Source organism: Echiichthys vipera (assembly GCF_963691815.1).
Source record: "Echiichthys vipera genome assembly, chromosome: 3".
NCBI lineage: Eukaryota > Metazoa > Chordata > Actinopteri > Perciformes > Trachinidae > Echiichthys > Echiichthys vipera.
This window is the reverse complement of record NC_139828.1, coordinates 24987716-25014495: the sequence shown is the minus strand read 5'-3', so window position 1 is coordinate 25014495 and position 26780 is coordinate 24987716. Positions and strand designations below refer to the sequence as shown.

Sequence of the window (26780 nt, the reverse complement as noted above, 5' to 3'; positions counted from 1 at the left end):
TGGTCATTTTGATGTTTAGTGTCAGTGGTTGCTGTGTTTTTTTACTTCTTTTTTTATTTTGGTGCTATTGTTTTGTATTCTGGGCATTTCTTTGAGACAAAGTCAGACACGCTGAAATGAGGTTTAAGAACATTTAACATAACACGACAGGTTTATGACCTGAATAACTCGAGATGGTTTTGCGTTTAAAATATTTTTTTCAATTAGATTTTCCCTAGTGTTGGTTATTAGAAAAGAAGAGTTGTTTTTGCAGAAATGTCTGTATGAATTCAATATGACAGCTCTATTTATTTATGTTTTTCTCATTTACAATTGACTTGATATCACGACTTACCTAATCATATCCAGTAGTGCTGTCCTTCACTTGCTGTTTAATGGCTTGGAAATATAGTCAATATGTAGGAATTCCAATGATTTCACTATGATTTGATTGGTGTTGTGTGATAAATATATTATTTGACTGTGCCTTTTATGATTGCTTTTTAAAACAATAAATAAATGACAAAGCTTTAGTTTCCAACTCGTGTTCAGTTTTGTCTTTTGTTTATTGACTATTGTTTTTATTGTATTTCAAACACTGTTTAGAATGACCTATTTACTTACCAAAAAAATAAAACATGAATGTCCATCAGCCAAATGATACTTAACATTATACTAGCTATACAATATATAGACCTTTTCAACAGAATTCCATTGCTAGGCGACACCCTCGGTCCTTGTTAACTTCCTGTCAGCTGATGTCATCCACAGTCACTGCAACAGGAGTCAAACTTGGACACATTTAGAATGTTAATGTTTACAACTTTGAAAAGGTCTATACTCCATGCCAATATTGTGCCAATATTGGATTGGCACAGTAATGCAATAAGACTGTTTAGTATTGCAGGAGCACATTCATTGCAAAACCTATTTTTTTAAATAATGAATGCTGTTCTCTTGTGTATTTTGGGCTCTCAAAGGATTCCACTGTACTTATATTTCCATGATAGGCTCAATAATTCCCCCAATTTACATTTTCTGACATCCCAGTGTTACTTCAACTCTGTTTTAACGATAGATGGTGCTGCTACTCCATCAAGAAAGCCCGCGCCAGAGGATTCAGGACTCTCTGCAGCTTAACTTTCTGAATAGGTAGTTATTTTACCAAACATATAACATACATCAGGCCTATATTATATGCTATCACTGATAGTATTTGGTAGAAAGTGCGCTTGAATTTTCATCTTAAAAATGTAGGGGGGAAAAAGGTGAGAACAGAGTAGAAGAGACTGGCATGCTGAAAATATGGCTACTCATTTTTTGTAACTTTATTTCTATTATTATCATTCAGTTGGTTGTAGTTTTCCATCTTATGTTATGCATTTTATGTATTCTATTTCATCTAATTTTTTATTATTATTATAAAGTTTTATTTTCCATTAATTATGGCATTCTATACCAGTTTCATACATTATTTGCCCCTTATTGTAAAGCACCTTGGGTTGCATTTTATTTTATGAAAAGTGCAAAAAAAAAATCATTTATTGTTATTATTATTATTATTATTATTATCATTATTATTATTATTATTATTAATATTATTATTATAATACACCACCCCAAAAATACAGCAAGACATCTAACAGCAGCAAACAACAGATATATAACTTCCTGTTGGAGGACTTTTAAAAAAATGTGAATAACTATCTTGGCCATTGGGCATCACCCATTCGAGTGCACCAGTGTATTTACATTTGAGTGAGTTTCTTGCAGAAATCCCAGCAGCAACATTCCAGTGGGGATGTCTTCATAAATTGTATCAGTATTCTCAGCCGCCTAATTAGGTCTCCAGGCATTGCCCAGTCCTGCACCCGCCTGCCTCACCAGGCAAGCTCATTATACTGCCGGCTCTTCAAACCATATATGATACCTAAAATCATACATTTGCTGTCAATTTAATGCTGTCCAGGATTATTGAGAAGAAAAGTCAAGTTGTTTAGTGAACTTGATGAAAATTGTACTACTACTTTTGAAAAGGCTCAGTTGAACAGTACTTGTCTGTGCTGCAGGTTTTGTAGCTTCATTAGAATCCCACATCAGAGGATGCTGCATGGATTTGTGTCAAGAACAAAGTATCCTAAATGTTGAGTACTGCATAGTTTATCATCTTATCTCTTTACCCACAAAGAGGACACAACTATGTGTTGTGATTTCAGTGACACTGCAGTGTAAACATAAACCCCACACTAACTTATATACAAGTTAAAGAATTCAAGTTTATCCTCACAAAAGTACAAAAAATCCTTTGTTAACCCCTGAATTACAGTAGCACTACTGGAAGACTTGGAGAATATATTCGGAAAAGAAACATGTGGAGTATGCAGAAACCCATGTCATGGAAACTTCCGCCTTGCCTCCTCATCACACCAACACAATGAGCTTCTTGTCTGATCTGCAGCGGTTCAGAGAGGTCCTGGCTCCTGGGACACAGGCCAGGTCCTGCTACCATGATACAACTGGGAAGGAGCCTGTAGACTGTCTCAGCTCTGTTGTCCTTCTGTGAGCCTGGTGTGGGGGTTATTTACTCAGGTGTGTTGTGGTCAACTGTGGTCATGGACTGAACGACTGCAGACTGTGGATGGATGGAGATGAGAGAGAAGATCAAAAATGGTTGTACCCTGTGTCTTCTATGGGCCCAAATGCAATAAAGCACTTTTCTAGCCATCATGGCACTCAATACTCACCACAGACAAAGTCTTTTTATTTGACAGAGAGAGAGAGACAGAGAGAGAGAGAGAGAGAATTAATCTTCTTGCCGTCTTCTGGTAGCAAAATGATGAAACCAACTGTTTTCTCTGCGACCAGAGAGACCAGGATTCAGCAGGTGTCGAGTGAAATCTTAATTCGTGGCCCAAACCAGAAAGAAAGTAGCTGGAACTCACCCTAAACAGGCTTAAGAGCTGCAGATCCACCATTGTTGGTAGAAGCCTGACTCAATGCTGCTGGACCGTGTGATGTTTCCTCTGGACGTTTTAATGTGCTCAATGCTGGCAAGATTTGAGTTTCTGGAGCTTGAGCATGATGAGTACCCGCCCTGATCCCACAGGCAGACCAGAGGGGCGATATTAATGGGGCTGTATATCACAGTACACGATGACATCGTTATGGGTGACCAAGATGCAACGCGTAAATCAAAGGTAAAATAAAAATAAAGGGAATAAAGAAATCAAGGCAGAGGATACAAAAACACAGATGGGTGGGAATGGCAAAAAAGAGGTCGTTCTTTGCAAACAACTACTTAGCAAGGATGCTTATCACCAGTCACCCCAGGCTGTGAGTGCAGATCTTTCCTCTAATGAAGTCAAAATTCAACAGAGGGGTCAATGAGCCACTGCTGAGTCGACAAGGCCTCTGAATCTCCAAGAGAGGCAGTGCAGCCTGTGGCCCAGAGAGGCTGTTAAACACATCTGGAGTGGAGCAGGATGCAGGTTCTGCACAGGAGGACCTCACGATTTATGACTGGAGGGACAAAAAGAAGTAGAGACAAAAACATTGCACTCATGACTGTGGCTACATACGTCAGTGCAGTGTTGTTTGTGACTGTAAGTGCACCACACGGACAACACGACCCCACCCTCTTTACTCCCATTCTCATTCCTGCTGGATCACCCCAGGGGCGATTTCCTTGGCACTGACGAGTAAGTGAGGTCATAGCAAGGGATGGCTGCAGGCATTGGCCCATGGGTGCTGAGGAGCAACCACTGATGCGTGACTACTGATCTTCTCAGTTCCAGTGAAATCAGACATCAAGTGAACAATTCCTCTGCCAGAGATACCACGGATAAGTACTTCCTTCCCTTCTCTATGACGACTAACGTATCAAATAAAGAAAAACGACTTAGAACCTGGACTCTCTTTTTCCCAATGCAGACATTTATCCAACCCATTTCCTCTTCTTGCTCTGTCATCCGTTGCACATCTGGGCTATCACAGGCAATGGTCGATTAAGAATATGATTTGATATGCTCTCTTCAGAATAGGGTCGTGTCTAGATGGTAACCCCAGATCTGTGAAAATTAGCAAAAACTCTCACGAGACTCCCCGTCCAACGACCTCTCCTGACCTTAACCATTCAAGGTCATTGCCTAACCTCAACCCTCTAACCCTAACCATTCAAGGTCATTGCCTAACCTCAAGCATCTTGTGAGACTTTCACAAATCTTGGGTTACCATCTAGACATGACCTCAGAATATTCAGTTTCTTCCAAAAGTTGACGCATGTGTTAATGATCTTATGATTTTCCTGACATCAGCAGACGTTAGTTGTAGATTAAACGCCTCCATGGTCATTTTGAGTGCAGAAAAGCTCTGTTCAAACAGTAACATTCATCTAACAAGCAGTCCAGAACTGGTCTGGTAATCATGTGCCCTGCCTTTCATGATCATGAAAGAGCAGCGACACAAAAGCAGAGCCCAGGGAAAGGTGATTTGGTTCGTGATTTTCCACAGAATTGTTTTCAACACGTCATTAAAGCCTCAGAGGCTTTCAAAACCTTTTCTCTTTTTTGTCGAGGAGGGAGGAGATCAACTAGATGTCAATGCGATTTGAAGGCTTCGCTCTGCTTGGCAAAGAGAAATCTATTTACATTTCAGATAGATCTCACAGCTGCTAAGAAGAGATGTCAATCTGTGCTTTAATTACTTGGTTAGCTTTTCCAGGAGGTGCACTGTGCTGAACGTAACCTGCTCCTTGTCCTCAGAAGGGAGCCCCGTCTGGATGCTGGAATGCTCCATGTAAAAACACATCTGGATGATGTGATTAATGCGAATAACAGCCATCCATTTACATTACAGAGTAACACTGGCAGGGCAGAATGCCATGGATGCAGGTGTGAGTTTCGAAGGTTACTGCTCCACTGGGGCTTGTTACACTTAGCGAAGATTTGATACTCTCACGGAAACAGGCGATCAAACCTGGCGCCAAACTCGTGTGTGACCGGCCTCGGCACCGAACACCCCCACCCTGAACAGGGTTGGAGGAATGGAACACCGGGGAGGTTGGGGAAAAGAAAAACGAAAGAAAGACTTGAAAGCTGGAAGAACAACAGCCTCACAGAGAACATGTACAACTATTAAATAAATGGAAACTTTCTTGTGACTGTGGTTTGACCCCCACGGGCGCTGAGTCTTTACAGCTTCACTTACACAGGCTGAACATTCTACCATGTCTTTTGTCTATTTCTGTCTCACACAAACAGATGTGTAGACACGAGACTGTCATCCGGGCAAAGCATAGCTTTAGAAAATGAGACAGAACAATTAGAACTACAGTGAGATGTCAAAGAGATGACATTTTGATTGATGAATTATTTGACTTGTTTGCGTTTAATCATGGATGATCAAATGTGAGACAGGATAACATCAGACATTTGAATCTCATGCCTTGCAGAAATGTGTCGAATGATACAATTCTTATTAACAGTAATGAAATGTCACCACTAGATGGCAGTTCAACACTATAATTTAGTTTCTTACATGAAATGTGGAAAAAGTAGTCAGATCCTTGACTGAGTATAGTATTAATGACTTTAAAGTTAAAAAAAAATAGACCTACTTGCAGAATGTTAGTATAAATGAATTTAATGGATGCATTAACATGTAACCATGTAATCATTTTGAGTTAATGTTAAATACTTTATATGGGATTATAGTGGGACAAACATTTCCCAGCTGATCTCCTGTGATATATGCATGCCTGTCTGCCTGGGGCCCCTGAATCAACACAGGACCCTGTGGGGACGTTCAGTGCTTCTCTCCTACCACATGCCTCTTTGTGTTACCCAACAGTTAAAAGACAGACAGATTTTTCTAAAAAAGGAAAGTGTATCAAAACACAAGAGTAAAAATGTCTTCTCTATGACCTGTAGGAGGACTGTGGTAGCTCCTTTTGACCAAAACAAAAGTCATCCGCATCATCAGCAGTCTTTGATTAATGAACCAGGGGAAGAGCCAAAGCTGATTTGGTGGTGTAGAAAAAGTAATGGGAAGTAACAAGGAAGATAATATGGTTGGAGGAGATGTACTCTTCTTGTGTGATGAAGAAAATAAACATTGTAATAAAATGTATTAGGCAATCAAAGGTTAATACATTTCTATGAATTGTCTTGATCGCTCTGAATCTCAAGACTGTAGAAAAAAATATTTCAGGATCAGGGGAAAGCTGCAAAACATAATTCTCTGTCTATGTATCAGTCTGTTGCCATCATTTGCTGATTTCAGCTGCATGACAATACACAAGGCCTACTATGTGTGTCCTTAGGTGTCTTAAACATTCTGCATTATGTAACCATGTTGTGATTCTAATTATTATTTATAAATGTAAATATTGGAGGCTATATTCTATAAAAATATATAAATAATAATAATACTGTAAAAATAAAACAAATAAATAATTAGCATTATATAGGCGTAAGCTACAATGCTTGGGATCCAAGCAGATTGCACTCAATGGGCATCTGAAAACATATCACACATAAATTGTCACATTGTTGGCAAGAAGACCTTGGTCACATGGGATTCAATGCCTGGACCTCTGCATCCACAAGGAAGATGACTTTCTTAATGCAGCACTGGGGAAACATGTTTTCACACACCTGTTGAGACAATCACATCACCGGTGCAAAACTTGGGTGTTTTTGTCGGTCTCTAATTTAGAGCATTGGAGAAAAGATGCAGATGAATTGCGAGAATTTTGACTCTAAGCCAAGCATTTTTCAGAGATAATTGCAAAAAAGTAAACTACGTTGTTACAGGTCACCTTGAGCGTAAATTAAAAAAGAAAGAAAGAAAGGAAAAGAATGAGAACAAAAACGGGCTCCAGGAGCTTCGCTTCATGGTCACCTAAATATAAAAAAAATTCTCATTGCCATTTAGAACGTCCTGATCTTTTCACTTTTATTGCTAAGAAGCGCTCAATCATGTGACAATCAGGGCACTGACACGTGTCAGTACAAACTAAAATGTGCTGCTAGTTGGAACCAATGTGCAAGGACAGTGACACATCTCTATTATTCACTTGCCATTTTCATGGGCAGCAACCTTTCCTATATAAGATATAAGCCTTGTATGTCTCAGGTTATGAATATTTGCTATCAGAGATTTGACGCTCGGATCATTCAATAGCTTCAGCATGGTTACAACATCTTGTATTATATGAATAAATCTGAGCATAAAATGATTTCCTTTTGACTGACAAGGATCTTCAGATGATGGTTTCTCCCCGTGTAACAGACAGTTGTCAGCTCTGAAAATGTATGAACCCTGAAAGGTGGTTGTTGGAAGGTCAATCTTTTCTAAGAATTTGCGAGCCTCATTTTGCAGCATCTTAGGACCAGTGTCAAGTCTAATTATAAAGTCTATGTTGAATAACATTAAAATCGGATTGTAATTGGTGCTATGTTTCTTCCTGAGATGGTTCAGAGCAGTAAATAACAGTGTTATCCGCAAAAAAGTGACCATTTGCATCAGCCACAGATCAAGATAATATATGAAAGATAATATATATGATAGATAATATGATGACAATATAAGCAGTAAAAAACAGTCAGCCATTTATTCATTGTGCTTGAAGTATTAGTGGAATTCTTGTTGCCAAAAAATTAACATTTATTACATATACTTGTGCTTATTTTGTAAAAATGACATAAACAAATGACAATGTATTCAAGGTGATTTCAGATCAGAAATCAGAGTTCTTGTAAAGCTATTTGACCCAACACCGACCATGTTGCTTTTTTGATCTACTAAAAGCTGAGCTATTTGTGCCAACCCCTCCCTTTATTGGTTTCCCCTACAAAGCAAGACATCACATTCCCTGTAAGTCTGCGTCATTGGCAATACACTGTTAAACTAAAGCGAGCCGAAGTTCTCAGGAAGGACTTGCATATTTACAGCAATAACACTAAAATTGACGTTGAATTATGTTTGTTTAGTTCTTAACTCTCTGTTGATTTTTTGGGATGGAAACTCAGACTTTACTGGTAGACGCCTCGGTGCAGGTACTCTCTCAGTCTCCTCCTTACAGAGTTACTGTCCATCAACACACAGCCAGTGAGGTGCTGGTTACAAAAGTAGATCAAGGACAACAAGGAGGGAATCTGGCGCTCACTGAAGGTTTATGCACAGGAAATTTCCCAGTATGGACTACTTTAAGTCGACACATAACTAAACTGTGATAAAGACATTCGTTTTAGTATTAAACATTTGTCCGAGGTTTAAGTTTTGTGGGGATTTTAGTTTGAATCTAGATCATGTATGGCTCTGCTCGGCAATGACATATTGAGGGATCGTGGACAGAAAAAGGGCTCCTGTGTGACACCAGTACAAGCTGGTTGTCTACTTGGCAGATGAAAGTCCAGAAGGATTAACTGGAAGTTACTGAGCCCTCCTCCCTCTGGGGAATTTGCAAAGGAATTCACATCAAGCATCTATTTTTAGAGCACTGCTCCAGTAATTACTGAGAAACAGTGGATTTACTTTTGTCATTTCCAGTACAGTTGTCACCAAAATAGCCATGACTCAAAGTAGCGTTGCATGGTTTTAATTGGTATAACATAACGGAACTAGTGTAATTCGTTTAGACTCTTCTTTTATTTGGATCTGAGGAGTATAACGTAATCTCTGCTCCCTGATTTGAACGCTGTTTCTTATTGACTTTTATATTAGAGTAACCTATGAGATTCATCCGTCAGTAATTAAGCCTATTGTAGTTGTATTGTGCACACTTCTTTTCCTCTGGGAAAGCACAGTAATGTTGCACTGATTTGAAAATATGCTGGTAACTTTGTTTTCCAAAAAATGACCTTTTACAAAAATATAACTGACACTTTACAAAGTTACATATTGTCTCATTGTTGTTCACAAAGCGTTTTGTGATGCATCACATCATCAACACGTATCATATCTCTAGTTTCTGGGCAGAAGAAGGTCTCCCAGAATGTGCTGATAAGCAAGACATTGTCATTGTTTTTCCAAAAAAAACTGTGTGTGTGTGTGGGTGTTTGTGTGTGTGTGTGTGTATTCCCAAGTTGTTTGTGTCTGAGCGTGAATTTATCCTGCTGAACAACTCTCTGCAGGAGATAAAGTGTTTCTGAGAAGTGCCTGGACGTCAGTATCATGCCCACGGCCACCTGAGGCTTTTCTCTGTAACTTCATCTTTAAATCATCATCAAATTACTGGAAAAGACAAACACCCTCAGTCACCCCTCGCCTTGTTGTGCCTCAGATCGTACTAAACAACGGTTTGACCACCGGAAATCCACACTGGGGAATCACAGTCATATTTGAAGAGAGACTGAAACTGCTGTCAGTGTGTGCATGTTGTGCACAAAGCTATTTTAGAAAACAATGTGTTTCAACAGATGCTGGTAATGTTTTCACCTTGTGTGTCATCATGGCAAAATGTGGTCCTGGAGACACTATGAACTAGAAGCGGATTTAAGGAATTTTCCAGGTGTCTATATTTCTGTCTGTCACCGCGATTGTGTCACAACCATGCAAGATGCAGTCACGACACTTTACAGTTGTGTAGTTCATATATTTGCTGGTGCCACCCCTGAATCGAACAGACAGTAAACATGTCCCCAATCAACCTACAGTTAGTGATGAGTGCTCAGTTGACGTTGGTGTGCTATTGATGCAGATGATTATTATAATTATGAGAAATTCAAATAATTTGTGATGAAGGGGAGTCCTTTAAAGCACCGCAAAGCAGGTGGATGACGTATGCATCACATTTGAGAAGAATGAAAAGATGTTTTATGTTTCAATGGTTAACGTGGTACTTGAGTTATAAAATTGGCTGCAATAATTGAGTAGACCAGTCAGTATATTTTATCTACCTGGAGCCTTTCCCAGCTTAGACTTTTCAGTAGAGCAGTTGAAGAGAGACAGGAATGGGGCAAGAAAGAGTGGATGATGTAACAAAGGGCCACAGGTCGGATACAAACCAGGACGCTGCCAAGGACTGAGCAGGGCACCCACTTTAAACCCAGTGAGCTAGGGGCTGCCCTAAAAGATAACATTTTAGTGCACTGTGAATTGCATGTGTACTGCATTCCACTACATACAGTAAGTAGAATGAGTAAGCAGTAAGTTAAACTAAATTTACATTGCACTTTTCTGTAACTCATGTTACAAAGTGCTTCATATTTGAATAGGATCAATACTCATTCAATAAAAAGTACTTTTAGGACGATAAACAGCATCTGTTTCCTATTAAAATAGCACATCTCTCTGTTCTCACCTGCGATATGAGCCCCAAAGATAAGATTATTCGGGTACATTCAACAAAATAAAAAATGTTATTTTAATTAATATACCGATAGTATTATAAACCCCTCTGTATGAGTCACTGTCATATTAAGTCAATAGATAAAGTATGTGTAGAAGAGCAGCGAGGACTCTCAGAGTACTTGTAAAGCTATTTGACCCAAGACCGACCATGTTGCTTTTTTGGTCTACTAAAAGCTGAGCTATTTGTGCCAACCCCTCCCTTTATTGGTTTCCCCTACAAAGCAAAACATCACATTCCCTGTAAGTCTGCGTCATTGGCAATACACTGTTAAACTAAAGCGAGCCGAAGTTCTCAGGAAGGACTTGCATATTTACAGCAATAACATTCAAATTGACGTTGAATTATGTTTGTTTAGTTCTTAACCCTCTGTTGATTTTTTGGGATGGAAACTCAGACTTTACTGGTAGACGCCTCGGTGCAGGTACTCTCTCAGTCTCCTCCTTACAGAGTTACTGTCCATCAACACACAGCCAGTGAGGTGCTGGTTACAAAAGTAGATCAAGGACAACAAGGAGGGAATCTGGCGCTCACTGAAGGTTTATGCACAGGAAATGTAAAATTGATGCAAAATAAAAAATGTTATTATAATTAATATACCGGTAGTATTATGAACCCCTCTGTATGAGTCACTGTCATGTTTAGTCAATAGATACAGTATGTGTAGAAGGGCAGCTTGTTGGTCAATGTCTGATAAACATATACACTATTTTAAACTTCATCTGTTTGAAACATCATAAAAAGTCTTTCACGTTCAGTTAGGTGGGATATTCCAAATCTTCGAACTCATCCAATACATGGACATATTTCAAGAGTATATTCACATATTCACACCCAATGCTGGTATATCTCTGGTGAGGATATTGTCATTGACACATCATTATGACATCCACACTTCATTATGTCCTAAAAGAGCTTTTGTCTTGAGTCAGTAGGCTCCCACACAACCTTTGACGAAGAAAGTAGTGCTAGATACATGCAATCTAGCAGGTTACAGCTAGCTAGCTAAAGTTAGCCCACTATTACCTAAACTAAAGGTTGATCAGCAGACTGTGGCAGAAATACATCTGTCAGTTAATTGCAAATTACATCAGGTGTTTGGTTTGGGACTTCACACATGAATGCTCAAATAGCCTCCCGTGTTTCCTCGATGGATGCAGCCTGAGCGGGAGCAGGCAGAAAGCTGAAGGAGAAAACAAGGGGGAAGAGGAGGGAAAAGGTGGAAGTATAAACACACAGCAAAGACTGTGCCAGACCCTTGGCAGCTGCTGTATTTCTACTGGGGGATTAGCTGAGGTTTCAGGGTGACTGAGAGGACACAAAGCTGATATCTACAAAGACAGACATGTTGTGTAATTTCCAGTGAAAACCGAAACAAACAGCAAGTTCCATTTAGACTGAGATATGTTCTGGACAGGCTTGGATGCTGTATAGGTGACAAGTAGTCTTGATAATGTTTCCCTCACTTCTCTCTGGTTAAACAGTGGTATTATATTTTTAATGTTCTCCAGGGAACATACTTATTCATGGCAGTTATCAGGATGCTCTCATACAGGAGGAACATGCAGTGAGTGACATGACTAAAGCAATGTCCCAACTTCAACCAAAATATTAATTCTTAGCAGGCTTTGAGCAGAGTGTGTTCACACTAGTAACAAATACACTTGATTTTCGAGTTTGCTGTTGATGGACAGCTCAATGCAATATGGAAATGAAGGCGTGTTACTGGAAAAACTGTTTTGTCGCCGCCAAATGCGAAAAAAAACAATTCAATCTTTGGAGAAAACAGAAGTTTATTTGACAAAAGGGGGTGAAGTATTGAGAGAAATAAAAACACGAGCTCCAGCAAGTTAGTTGAGTCATTTATTGAACAGAAGCAAAAACTCAAAATGAGTGTGTTAAACTGTGGTTCTTCATGTTAAAGCATTGCAGCTCATCACTAATAAAGTGCACTTTCAGTTTACAACCAAACAGAGACTCATTCATCTCCTCGTTCTCCTCCCATAAGCTCAATCAAAACCCACCTGCACCAAAGCTGAACTAGGTAGAACACTATCACAGTAAGATATATCAGACCAAGTGCAACAACTGAACATCTCAGTGAGGGCGAGTGCATAAGTGTTAATGGAAGATCAGCATGTTAAGAGTCTCTTTCCTGTCACCCAGGTTTAAAATGTGTCAGACTATTCCTGCTACTGTTTACGATCCTGGCTCAGTTTCAACCCAGAAAAAAAAAAAAATCAATAATATGGAAGATGATGACTTCTGCACAAATCTGATTGATTATGTAATAGAGTGATTGTAAAATAGCACAGTATTTCTTAACAGGGTTTCATTAATAGTCAGCGTTAAGCTAAAATCTTTGCCATGAGTGTTTTTACATTTTTAACATCTTCACTTTAAAAAAATACTTTCCTATTACCAGAAGTGTTTTTTTCCTATATAATATGTACAGTTGTATCTTTACAAAGAAAATAATGTTCTGTTAAAGACTGTTGCAAGGTTGGTATCGACTCCACTTTGGCACGTATTCCTCGTGACCTCACCCAGTAACAGACTAAATGGAAAAGACAGCAGAAACAAGTGCATTCAACACCCAGAGTTTCACCATTTTCACTTCTAATTATGCCTCTCCTGAATACACACAGTAACTAAGCTAGCAAAATAATCCTATTCCTACCTCTTATTTAAAACGAGATGCATTTGAAATGGTAATCCGGCTGACGTGCAGAAAATAGGAATGTCATTCACATGAAAACAGGTTGTTTGATGTTACACTATTCTACAGGGCATGGCCACAAACCCTGGGGAACGGGCCAAAGAGTAAAACATCTACGGTACAAGGGATATCGTATGAGTCGACATTGAAGCTTGAACTTGACTCCTATGGGATTTAGGATTCCAATGTGCTACGTATGACAAACACAATTTACATAATTAAAGTCAGAGACGAACCGAGAGAAAATATTAAGCTGTAAAGAGCTGAAAGACAGGTCATTACCGAGAAAAGTTCCAAAGAAGTGTTAGAATGAAGGAACTCTGTAGCTTACATCCCAGCAGGTAGGGTGCACTGAACATGGTGAAAGGGGGGCGGTTACATTGATATCACAATCACACAAACACACAGCACTGGGGAAAAATCAGCTAAGAAACACATCTATCACTAACATTTAAATCAGAAATACTTCATGTACTTTATATTAGTAGTATTATATTAGTCTCACTGGGGACTTTCAAAGTTTTCATGTCATTTAAAAGATTGGGCAGTTCTGGATTAGGTCTCTCACTTGCATCATGTTAAAGGAAAAGATCGGATTTTTTTTGTTTGTTTGCTTTGTTGTTTCCTAACCCGTTTTAAACACACAAAGTCAGACAATACCACAAACAAACTAACTGATCGAGGCAGCGGTAGAATAGCAACTCCTGTGTTCTGCGAGGTAAAGGGACTGTTTTTGTCAACTGAGTCTGGTGGCTTTGACGAGAGCATAGAATGGCTTCTGTTCCCAGTTACTGTAGATAATACACTGACTATGGATGAATACCTCATACAACCCCTCTCCAAAAAAATCCGAACTATCCCTTTAACAGGTCTCATATTTTTATTTAACATGAAGACTACAAAATTAAAATGATAAAACCATTTTTTTAGCTGTCCTATTGAGTTGTGTATTACAAACACCATGTCCTTCACACTGAGGCATCTTAAAATATAAAGCGTCGCCATATTACACACACCTTCATTATTTACCAGTCTGCTTTACAAATAATAAATATGTTAGGTATAATAAATACGGTTTTTCGATCAGAATAAAAAAAATATAAAGATTCAGCTGATCTTACAGAGAAAACAGGATTTCCTTTCATGTGTAGTGTTGGAGCAATGGAGCATTAAGTGTTGATCATATGAGGTTTGACTGACATCACGACAGACAGACAGACAGACACACGCTCACAGAGTGGTTCTATATAGGATAAAACTGCATACTGTCAGCAGCTTCAAAACCATTAAAAAAAAAGCATGAAATCTCTCTTTGCGTTTCATACAGTGTTTGTCTCCAACTTCACTCATTTCTCATGCATCCACCAATAGCCCTAATGAAAGGAATCAACAAGGGGTGACGCATCTTAGAAGAAGACTGTGTATAAATGATATAGTACAACAGTCTGTATGTGCACCAGACCTTTCACACCATCATGCTCTTGGTAGAGAATCACCAGCGTACGCCAAGCGTGTGGGGCTCGATGTGAACATAGACTCCTTTTTGTTTGTCATGCCGTTGAGCATTTTTGCTTTTGTTTCTAAAGTGCAGTCGAGATGCAGGTGAGTAAATTACTGAGAGAGAGAGAGAGAGAGAGAGAGAGAGAGAGAGAGAGAGAGAGAGAGAGAGAGAGAGAGAGAGAGAGAGAGAGAGAGAGAGAGAGAGAGAGAGAGAGAGAGAGAGAGAGAGAGAGAGAGAGAGAGAGAGAGAGAGAGAGAGAGAGAGAGAGAGAGAGAGAGAGAGAGAGAGAGAGAGAGAGAGCAGGTAAACCCAGAGGATGGGGTTCTGTCAGAGGATTGGCACATACATCAGAGAGATCTGACTTGGAGAATGGGAGCAGAATGGGATGGAGATGGCAGGAGTCTTGGTCTGTTAGGCTGAAGGTAAAAAAAACAAAAAAAACAAAAAGGTCTCATCCTATTTAGTCGTCTCCTGTGTCACTGATCCAGCTCTAATCACTCCCTGGACTGGTAGAAGAGGATGTATCCCGACTCAGAGTTCTTGGAAATGTCTGAGGTAAGCCCGTAAAACTCTTCGATGGCCTGGGCGTCAATTTTCTGCACAACACAAGTAAGATGATGTTTACTGAAAAATACATAAAAAAACAATAGCAAATGTACAAACACATGAGTCAGGGATCATCGCAGCAGACCGTAACAGGCCGAGAGCGACGCACCTCCACAATGTCATCATCAAACAGCAGCCAGAAGCCATGGCTCTTCACGATGGTGATGTAATGACCTCGATTTGGGCCACTGAGGACACAGAGACAAACAGTTACTCCAAAACTCATCTCAGAACTCCCACACTGTACTACGTCTGTCTCAGCTGCCTGCAGGCGCTGCTGAAGTCATCGCTACATAAATGCACAGTTTCCCACACATACTGTATATCCATCATAATGTTATTAAGAGTTTACAAATGGAATTTGATATTACTCATGCTTGTTTAACGGTGTTTTTATCTCAAAATTGTTGTTCTTATTAACTTGTTTTGTTTCAAGCATTATTCTATTTGTACTTTTTAGGATTTTACTATTATATCGTTTTTCTACTTTTTCTTCTTGTGTTTCCTGTTTTAATACCACGTTTTGACTTGAAGGTGCTACTGTATATAACTAAAGGTAAGTATTATTTAATATGTAAAGTGAATATGCTACATAAAAAGCATTCTTTTTAAAAGTTTAGGTCACAAAAGAGATTGTGATGTCCCATTTGTGATAAAGGTATTCGGGTCACTCTAAGCAGTGAAGCGTCATCTTTGAAGACCTCAACACTTATGCAGTCATTTTTCAATTGCAAGTTTATAGTAATCACTATACGTTACCGAACATTTCCTTCTGCTGCGGCTTCAAAACATTCTTTTACAATTCAAAAGGTCAAAATTAACTTTTGTCATAAAGTTGTTGAAGGAAATTAAATGTGTTTGTCAGTGAGTTTGACAATGATCGCTATCGTTCAGCAAAAATGCATCTACAAAACAAGACAACTGTCATTATCTGGGTTCTTTGACAGCAGATCAGTTTTTGTAATATGTCAGGGAGTAATGAAAGAGTCAGGAGCAGCCACAGTGAGCTGTTAGATGCAGGCCACAGGCTGTACAGAGAGGTAGCCGAGTAGTTTCATTTTCGCTGTTTGCAGACCCATCAGAACGAATAAAAATCACAGTGGCTCAGCATAATGGAAAAAGACTAATTATTGCCTGGCTTCTTTACTAAAACAATAGTTTGTTTCGTTAGTCTGTTTCCACCTGGTGTCACCAAATCAAGACTGAAATATTAAGGACTTCCACTTTAAAGGAACAGTTCGACATAAAATGAATCACAGGGTCATTAAAACCTATGATATCCCTTTACATAGTCTAGTCTAGCCTAGTTGGTATCAAATGGGCCTGCACTATAACTCATGAAGAGGTCTTTTTTTCTGAGATTGCTAATGCGCATACTGTACCTGCCACAGTGAACCACCACAGCCACCAGATCGTACATGCGATCCAGGTTAACTGCATCCCCGGACGTGTTGAAGAGACGCAGCTCCAGGGGGAAAACCACTCGATAGGACAGCTTGGTGTAGCGGTGCAGCTGCTCCATGTACTTAAACCTCTTCAGGTGTAGTGCCAGGATCATAGGAAGCTTCTTCACGCGCATCCTGCGGGGAAGCATACATGCTCAGAGAGGTGTACGATGACATAACAGTGGTATTAAGCTCAGTGCTGTACTGACCGCTTCTGTGCTTCCTGCTTGCTGCAGCATGCCTCGCAGTAGTATTTGTATTCACTGCACAACGTCTCTGTGTTACTAAAGTCCCTGGAGGGGAAAGCATGCCACAAGAGGCTGGGTAAATCAATCGCATTCAGACCAAATTGAATATGGTCTACTGTCAGCCTTTTAACTGCGAATGAACGTGCAATAAATCAGTGCTACCTGAGGCAGTGTGTTATTGATGTGTTCTGCTCCACATCCACAGAGAGATCCAGAAAATCTTCATCTTTGCTGCTTACCTGTCAAAGAGAGAAACACTGAGTTAACTAAACCAGTGAGCCAGTGAGGAAAAGCCTACTGTGCTGTGACATAACACCCAACCACCCACCCCACACCTTTGAAATGCTGATTGTACTGAGTAGCTTTTGTCTGTGTGCACTGCAGCGCCTTGTTGTTTGCCGGGGTTGTTCAAGGCAACCCGTCCCACTCCTCGCCCTCAAAATTATGAGGACAAAGCCTCCGCCAGAGCTGACGTAAACTGGGTGGCCGGAGCCCACCGGGGCTGTTCACCGCATCTATTTTTTTGCATCTCTGCAAAAGGCTAATCTCTTTTCCAGACTTATTGAGGACAGACCTCTCATTGGTGACAGGGTGACAAAGGGACTGGCAGAGCCAGCGGACAGATGACATTAAATATACTGCTCTCTAAGAAAACTGGATGGGAAAATACAGCAGAGCCACACACCGTTTCACAGTTGAGGCAGCGCGTCTCATTGGTCAGTGTGCCCTGGAAGATATCGTGAACCCATGTGGGCTCTGTCTTGTTTTCGGACTCGGCCTCTGCGGTGACGCCGGTGCCGTTGTTCTTGAGGCGCCCGTTCTGCTTTTCCTGCTTCTTCTCCTCTTGCAGGATGTCGGCCACTGTGTTCAGCAGGTAGTTGAGGAATTCGTGGGCATCCTGTTGCATGTAGTTGTCGAACAGATCTGGAAGGAGATGCAGAGATAAAGTAGAGGGAGATCATTTAGAGAGGGGAAATGATGGGGATGTCCGTGGCAAGTTATTTAGACATTGATGTTGATTTTAGCCATTTAATAATGATTATATGTCCGTACTGAATCCAGTATTGTTGTACATCAATACACTAAAGAAATTCATTTAGAATAGCTTTGTGTAAAAAAAATAGCTTCCCTTTAAAGACAAAGTTTGGCATTTTGGTAAATACGCTTATTTGCTTCCTGGCGGAGCATTAGATGAGACAATCCTATGTCCGTCTTGAAAGGTTAACCAGCAGCCAGTTAGCTAAGCTTGGCAAAAAGACTAGAAGCAAAGGGCAACTGCTCTCCTGACTCTGTCTGAAGGTAACAATATCCATGAAACAGCACCTCTCAGCTAATTAACACAACATATCTCAATCGTAGGGACGGGACAATAACCCTTTGTGTTTGAGGGACTTGACCGGCGACTGCAGTTTAGTTGGCGGCTGTGGCTCAGAGGTAGAGCGGGTCGTCCACCATTCGAGAGATCGGTGGTTTGATCCCCGAAGTGTCCTCGGGCAAGACACTGAACCCCAAATTGCTCCCTGCGCTGCGCATGGGTGTGTGAATGTGGTGTGAATGGTTAGATAAGATGGTATGTAGATCCACTACCATCAGTGTGAATGTCTGTGTGAATGGGTCAATGTGAAAGCGCCCTTGAGTAGTCAGAAGACTAGAAAGGCGCTATATAAGTACAAGTCCATTTACCACAGTTCTTCCTTTAACTGTCAAATTTATATGGCTGCAGCCCAAAAGTCACAGTTCAAATCATGTCGATTTATTTGATTTTACAGAAAATCCATCTTCTCATCTGATGTAGCCTATTAGAAGAATAAGAGAGTGAAAGCGTTCCTGTATGAGGGGTGGGGATATCGCACTGTGTGAAGCACTTTGTGTTACATTTTAAATGTAACACAAATAAAGTCTGAGGTATACATAACCTTGTGGTGTATGTATTTAACAACCACAACAACAAGTTTGATCATTTATAGTGATTGTTTCAAGTCCGTTCAGATTTTCTATGACATACTATACTATGACTTTTTTAAAATCATTTTTAAAATCGGGGATCCTATGATTAATTATTAACTTATTAAAGATTGTTGTTTTTCACAAAAAAAGACGTGTGTCCTATCTGTGATTTAATAAAAATATTTGTTTCTTAACCAAATTGATTACAGTGCGTTTGTGTTCAGGATATTATTGTGCAATTATTTTCATATCGTCCCATGCCTACTCAACCGGATCAGTATCTTCCTGGAGTCTTTGCTGGTTGCCTAGCAACCACTCCCAGCCAAGTAATTATCTGGCACTTAACCCACTTTATAAGGACAAAATGTGGTTTTTACATTGTTGTTGTTTTTTGTAACCTTCAGACAGCTAGTCTAGCTCACCCCTCCCCTCCACCTCTTCCCTGGCTGCTTTAACACTTTGCTCATTTCTGTCTTGAGAAACGTCTAGATCATTCACTCATTCATTCATTAATTAATCTTCAACCGCTTGTCCCTGTCGGGGTCGTGGGGGAGCTGGAGCCAATCCCAGCTGACATCGGGCGTATGGCGGGGTACACCCTGGACAGGACGCCAGTCTATCACAGGGCACATAGAGACAAACAGAGACAGACAACCATTCACACCTACGGGTGATTTAGAGTCATCAATTAACCTAACACAAGCATGTCTTTGGACTGTGGGAGGAAACCGGAGAAAACCCACACAGACACGGGGAGAACATGCAAACTCCACACAGAAGGGCCCCTGCTGGGATTCAAACCAGGAACCCTCTTGTTGTGAGGTGACAGTGCTAACTACCACTCCACTGTGTCGCCCCGAGAGCAGATCACGAAAGTGGAATTAACAGGCTTCACCTATAACACCAACATCCAAAGACACTTCTGTTGTGACAGATCTGTGTGTGAAAAGTGAAAGCCGATAAGTGGGGAGTGGGGGGGGAGAGAGAGGAGAGCAGGAGGAAAAAAAAAAAATTCCAGAGGAGGCAGCTGACCAAAGCTTGGTCCCAACAGAGATTGCATTGTTCATTCACATAAAGAGCTTCCTCAATATGGACAGCAGAGAACAGTCGGTCTCTGTCTGTACTACTCTCTGAATGACCTTAACTCCAACATGCACCTGCCCTTCACCTCAAATATTTAGACTACATTAAAGCCAGCACTGCTACCTGCACACAAAACAAACCCACAAATCTCCACTCTCTGGTTCTTTATAAACATATATGTGACTATATAGACTTGTGATGTTCACAGAGACATCATGCTCACTGTCAGACACCAACCAACCAAAAGACTTATTTCATTGGAAAAAATTTCAGTTGTGATAGCAAGAAAAGCACAGGTGTAACTAATTATTAGTTAACGATGGCCATCCACGTGGCCCAGTAATCCATACCAGAGAGGCAGCGTGCACAATACCAGGACCCTGGAACTGGTAAACCTAAATGTAATGCACACATCGTTAATGAGATTAATTACATTAATTGTGCTTTCCCTGCTATGCTGTGAAAACTGTCAAATGTAGGTATTTCTTAAGTGTAGTTTTAAGTGAGTATCCTCTTTTTAATCCCTTCATAAACGCACAGTATGTCATTTTCTGCCCTTCCTGAGTTTGGCGACGCTGTAAAGTAGCGTCATAGATGTCCTTTTTAGGTAGCGTGGGATCATGGGAGTTGTGGTCTTCACCATTATTGCCGTCACGGCAGTTAGCTTCTCTCGGTTAAGAGTCGGACAGGGAGCCAAATTATCCGCAGAGGTTTCCTCCTCACCAAAACAAAACGTACCTGGTTAATAAAACCACAAACACTGAATACAGCAGTTTCATGTTAAAAGTCTGAATTTCTCCAATGCTGTTTGGCAGACAAGGGCCTCCTGGAGGGTCAGCGAGCTGAGCTGCTGCCAACGTTCACTCAGCTTGTTTGTCTGATAACTGGAGAGCAAGACGTCAAGACAGTTAAAAATGACCAAGTTATAAAAAGTGTATCATAAATATGTGGCTTAAAACTGGACAAAAAGCCAATTCATAACAGCTTCTGGCCCACATCCACAAAGCTAATGCATGTGCAGAGGACACTGTTGCCATTAGGGTTGCAAAATTTCCGTATTCTACTTGAGAATATCTATGCTATTCCTAAATCACATGCCCATAGCACAATGCTTACTGCAGGGGTGTTGAGGCCATGCCACCTACATGCGCTGTGCATTCCTCCATCACATGCACGGATGATTTCTAGAGCCCTGGACTATTGAGGCCACACATTGTGCCCGTGAACTACATCAGTGAAGTAAGTTTTGATGATATTATAGGGTAAATATATTGGATGTGGTATTAATGTTAATGTCAATTTGGCATATTTCCAAAATTGCCAAGCTTAACTTCCCATAGAAAATATCTGGAAATTTACCGGAAATGTTCCACCCTTTTGCAACCCTAGTTGCCATTGACAGGCAAAATACATAACATAGGTCTAATCGTTTGAAGACATTTTAATACAGAAAGGTTACAAATGATACCTACACTTACCGGCCACTTTATTAGGTGCACCTGTCCAACTGCTCGTTAACGCAAATTTCTAATCAGCCAATCACATGGCAGCAGCTCCATGCATTTAGGCATGTAGACATGGTGAAGAGGATCTGCTGCAGTTCAAAGCGAGCATCAGAACGGGGAAGAAAGGTGATTGAAGTGACTTTGAACGTAGCATGGTTGTTGGTGCCAGACGGGCTGGTCCCAGTATTTCAGAAACTGCTGAGCTACTGGGATTTTCACACACAACCATCTCCAGGGTTAACAGAGAGTGGTCCCAAAAAGAGAAAATATATAGTGAGTGGCAGTACTGTGGGCGCAAACGCCTTGTTTTAGCCGGAGTCAGAGGAGAATGGCCACACTGGTTGGAGCTGATAGAAAGTAACTCAAATATCCACTGGTTCCAACAGAGGAATGCAGGAGAGCATCTGTGAACACACACCACTACTTTCTAGCAGAGAGGTAACAGCAGCAGAAGACCACACTGACACTTTATTGAGCACAAGGTGCACCTAATAAAGTGGCCGGTGAGTGTATAACACAATATTTTTTGCTTACGGCTTTATATTAACTGAATTATTTTAATTATTTTAATCTCCTACATTTTGGATTTGTTTTTTTTGGAAAGCGCTTTATAAATGTTTATGAGGTTTTACATAATGTGTATCCTAAGTTTCTATGATCTGTTGATTTTCATAATGTTGCTCTGTGCTGCACCAGCTGTGTCTTTTAAAGTCATGACTCTAAAGCCTATTTATTGCTGCTGTCTGAGTGCAGTTTGGTGTCGAGGAAAGGATTAGTCTAAAACATCTCTTAACATTTCAACGCTCAATATTCCTGATAAACAACTTATTTGATCTTGAGACAAGAATTTCATTTCACCTATCTTTTTCAATCTACTTTTATCCGGCACAGGACTCACAAAATTAGAAGCAAGTGTTGAGCTTGTTTTAGATGGAGGCTTTTTACCCTATCAGTTGTCTCACCGTTCTCTTTCCGTAGGCGGGAGATGAACTTCTTGGGTGGGATGACGCCTACTTTCTTCTTCTGTGTGGCGATGGAGTGGAAGAGGTCAGCCAGGCATGTGAGCAGGTTCTCTTTCTTCTTCTGCTGGGCTTTGTAAGCCAGCACGTTCTCCCGGAAGGGCCGGCAGAAGTAGAGAGCCTGGAGCACTGAGTTACAGTAACATGTGTTTCCAAACTGAGGAAGAAGGGGCATGGGCAAAGATGAAAACAAAAAAGGGGATTTCACTCCATTTTTCTTTTAGATTAGCTGGTGGAAAAATACAGATGTGATCAATTTTTCAATCCATTTGGCTGACAAGCATCTAGGGTGTTGAGAAACTTGGGTGTTTATTTAAAAGGCACGTAAAGGGAACAGAAGATTCCTATATTGGCCAACACAAACACAACACTCTTACCTTCAGAACTAAATATCCAGTAGAGGGAATGACTCACCAGAGACCAGTGGCAGTTTGTTTTGAAAAATGACACCAGTGTTTTTTGGAAATGGCCTTTGTTAATGTATGAGAGGATTGAGTGATACTCACGTTGACCAATCCAAAGTAGTGTTCATTGATTGGAAATTGCTCTGGGCCGATGTCTTTCTCCAGAGCAGAGGCATTAGTGCCCTGAAAGAGCAGAGATAAAACATGAGACATGATGTGTGTGTTGTTTGTCCATCATCACCAACATCTTGTGTAACACTGTTCACTCAGTTATTATGGAGAGTAACAGGCTGAAATAATAAGCCTAATGTACTTAGTCTATGTATATATAGCCAAATTAATATGGATATTTTGTGCAGTCAATGAGACGTAAACTAATTAAACTAGTGTAATTGATAAAATGATCCTTGCTGCTAAATTTCACTGTATCAGTTTCCATTAGAATGCTGGGGCTTGTCTCAAAGTCTTTTCTTACCAGAAAAAAACAACTCAAATCTACCCGCCAAGACGGAAAAAGATTAGGGTCTAAATAGGTAGACTCATTGCAAAAGTCAGAATTTTGGGCCTGACTGCAGTGACAGGCCACTTATCTCGTCAGTGCCTTTTCACTTGTCAGAGCTCAAAGCTTTACTAAATGAGCCACAGCTTTGTTGAGCGAACACAGACGACAATTTAGTTTGTGGAAGGCTTCAACTTCCAATGACTGTCATTTCTCCCTGTCAAAGCAGTCAGTGAATACCTCTTTGTCCCATTTACCGCAGCCAGTCTGAGCACAAATGTGTGTGCTGTACACATACAAACTGACTTTCTCCTAATGGGAAGTTTTATAATCCAAACTGTGACCTTGATTCTACAAAACTAGAGAGAAAACGTTGAGGATATTCAGTGAAAGTGTACCACTGGATTTGAAAGTCCATTAAAATCTACACAAAACATTTCCCCGCGGAATTAGCCCTAACCCTCACCCAACTACGGACATTTGATGCCACATTTAGACGTTTGAGCTGCTCATTATAAAGCAGGCAGTGGTAGCATTTATTGAAAAGGGAAAAAAGACATCATCCTTGATTGTCTCAAAGAAAATTATGCATGTTACGGGAAGCTGAACTGTGATGGGTCTATTGAGCAGAAGATGCTGTGAAGAAACTCGACACCTCCACACTGTCGTCACCTGCTTTGTATTATTAACAGTTATTGTCCACGCTGAAAAGTTATTGGCTGAAAAGTCCTTACAAGCATATTGCAAATAATGCTAAAGTTTAAGAGCCTGCAGGCAAATTTCACTTTAACAAAATGAGTTAGTGAAGGTTTTACTTTTACACAAGTTTTGTCTGAGGCAATGCATAACACAGGAACATGGAACACGGTTGACAGCATTAAGCATCCATTTTTCTGGCATTCTGCATATATTTGCTAAATTGTTATATATCAATATTGTAAAGAGAGTTGCAACCATTAATTGATTGAAGTCTATCTTATATGGAAATATTAGAAGGGACGCACCGATTGTTAAATTCTGGGCCGATGACAATGTTTTTTGTTGTGATTTATGACGTTTTTTGTTGTTATCTATTCCTCCTTTTCTGACAGGGAAACAAATAAATCTCTATTGTTAAAAAAAAACCTGAAATGGTTGAAAGTCATTCAGCTCTTCATCACAATATCTTTGAATGAGCACAAATTAAACTCTACAGCCTTCTTTCACATTAAACTACTTCAAACACATTTTTTTAACCTTTTAATACAACATTTAGCTGTCACAGAATTAATGCAACACACCAGACTAGGGATCGACCAATACAGATTTTTTAGGGCCGATGTCGATATTTTTTCCATCAGCCTAAGGCGATATTCTTGAGCCGATATTTGGAGCTGACACTACTTTTGCTCCCTCAATTTACATCATAGAAATTACACAATAACAATTAAAAAAATGTTACTTGTCTCAATTTAAAAAAAATAATGTTTATTGAACACAAAAAGACGTCTTCAGCGACACAGAGCTGCCTCTGGACGCCTGTCTGTAAATAATGGTGGGAAAAAACTCAGCAGCGAACGCAGCAGCCCGCATCGGCCGATACGATACACCTAAAAAACGCAGACATCGGGTCTGCCACTACAACAGACTAACATCTGCTGCTGCCATCGGTAAATGTAATCTTATTCACTGATTTACTGTCAACAAGGTGTATATCATCTGAAACCGATGTTCGACCGATAAACTGTTGCAATGTTTGGCACTTTTTCAGACGTCCGTGATGGAAACTGAATATCTTTGGGGTTTGGAGTGCTGGGTGGATAAAACAATGAAACAGTCAAGATGATTGTGTCATGTTGGACAGCTCATTAGTTTCCCAGAGCCTACGTTGAGATGTGGGAAACTAATGAGCATTTTCAAAAAAAACAACCCAAAAAAACAGGCCAAACCTTTGCAGCTACACAAATCTCAAAATGTGATGCTTCTTCTTTTCTCATATATGACAGGAAAGCAACTTAGGTTGGGCTGAGGGAAATTAGAGTGGGTATTTTTTCACTAGTTCCTCTCTTTTTGTCAATTAATCAATTAATAAAGAAATATGCAGATTTATTGATAACGAAAATAAGAGTAAGTTACATACACCATATCACTCAGGCCGAATGCAAAAATGGAGAAAAGCTCACTTATTAGTGTGCAACAGAACACTGGCTGTGGCAGCAGGGGACACAAGCTGTGCCCTTTCAGTGACAGCGCTACAGAGTCCAAACTGGACTGCTGCTTATCACTGGTCTAGATCTTCACCAGTGTGTCTGTCAAAGTGACAACATGCACACAGAACTTGTTCTGCATCAGGTCCAGTGTAATAACTCGTTAATGCAGAGCAGCACTGCAGGCTTTTGACCTTAGTGTCCGGCTCTCTACAGCAGCGCGACATTATGTAATCACAACAAGCCGCTTCACTCACCTGTCAATCATTAGTGACAGCTGTGTAACTCGTGCATTGTGTCGCCGGGCTGCGACACATCATATCAACAGAAGGAGCGGTGCGTAAAGGTCTACGACACATATATGTGAAGGCCCGTCTGATGAAGTAGATGAGTTGTGAGCATTCATCGCTGTGCACCTTCCCCCTGCACCGTGTGTCTGTTTGGCTGCAGGGGGGGAGGCGACTCACCCATGTTCATCACTACACACCAGCGTCAACACTGTGGCTGCGGGCGAATCGATAGCAACCATATAGCAACACGCGTAACCAGCCAGGTACTCACCATATTACAGATGGAGGCGATGTTTCTGACAGTCATTTAGTTCACAGTGTCCCTCTCGCCGCCATCTTTATAAAATAAACCGGATTTCAGAGCAAAGGCGACGCTGAGAAAGGAAGTTAATTCGCAGCCGCGGCTGGAGGCCAGACTGCAACCCCAAGCGTCAGAGAGCGGGCGGACAGACGCGGAGCACCATGCAGCCAGCACGGAGCCGAGAGGCCGACTGCACTCAGCGGCGACACGGCTTCATCCTCACGCACATCGCAAACACACGACAGTTGGAAACCGCCGATGCATGAGTGGATAGTGGACGGGCGAAGTTGCAGGCAGCAGGTTGTTAGCAACGACCAGGAAACAACTGTGATGCGCGAGGAAACGCAGTAGCTCCGCCCACACGTGACGAACTCCAGAGCCGATTGGTTCATCTTCACTGCGTCTGATTGACAGGGTCACGGAGCCATACACAGACCTGGATGATGAAGTATAGGTGAGCTGCAACCAATCAGCAGCCAGCTTTTGACGCAAGGGTGTCAGGGAGTTGTAGTCCATATTAGGGATGCGTTTAAAGAGATTATGTAGTAGCTATGTAAAGCCAAAAATGAAATGAAAAAAAAAAATACCCTGTATTGGTTGGTTGATTGATTAGGCTTTAAATAAGCTAATGGATTTTAATACAAAATGTCAACAAATACTGAGAATGCTGCACACCTGTGGGGTGGGCCCAAAGGGT

The 26780-nt window shown here is 40.7% G+C and overlaps 1 protein-coding gene across 1 annotated transcript; it reads right to left on the bottom strand.

Annotated features, from left to right (window-relative positions):
- Positions 1-12243: 12243 nt before the first annotated feature.
- Positions 12244-26500, bottom strand: usp46 (ubiquitin specific peptidase 46). Its single transcript, XM_083939005.1, has 9 exons — positions 26054-26500; positions 22910-22990; positions 22347-22560; positions 17535-17773; positions 17012-17088; positions 16811-16894; positions 16539-16736; positions 15266-15344; positions 12244-15146 (listed from the first exon to the last, which is right to left on the bottom strand). The coding sequence occupies exons 1-9, from the start codon at positions 26087-26089 to the stop codon at positions 15045-15047; spliced, it is 1110 nt and encodes a 369-aa protein (XP_083795131.1). The 5' UTR covers positions 26090-26500; the 3' UTR covers positions 12244-15044.
- Between the last annotated feature and the right edge of the window lie 280 nt (positions 26501-26780).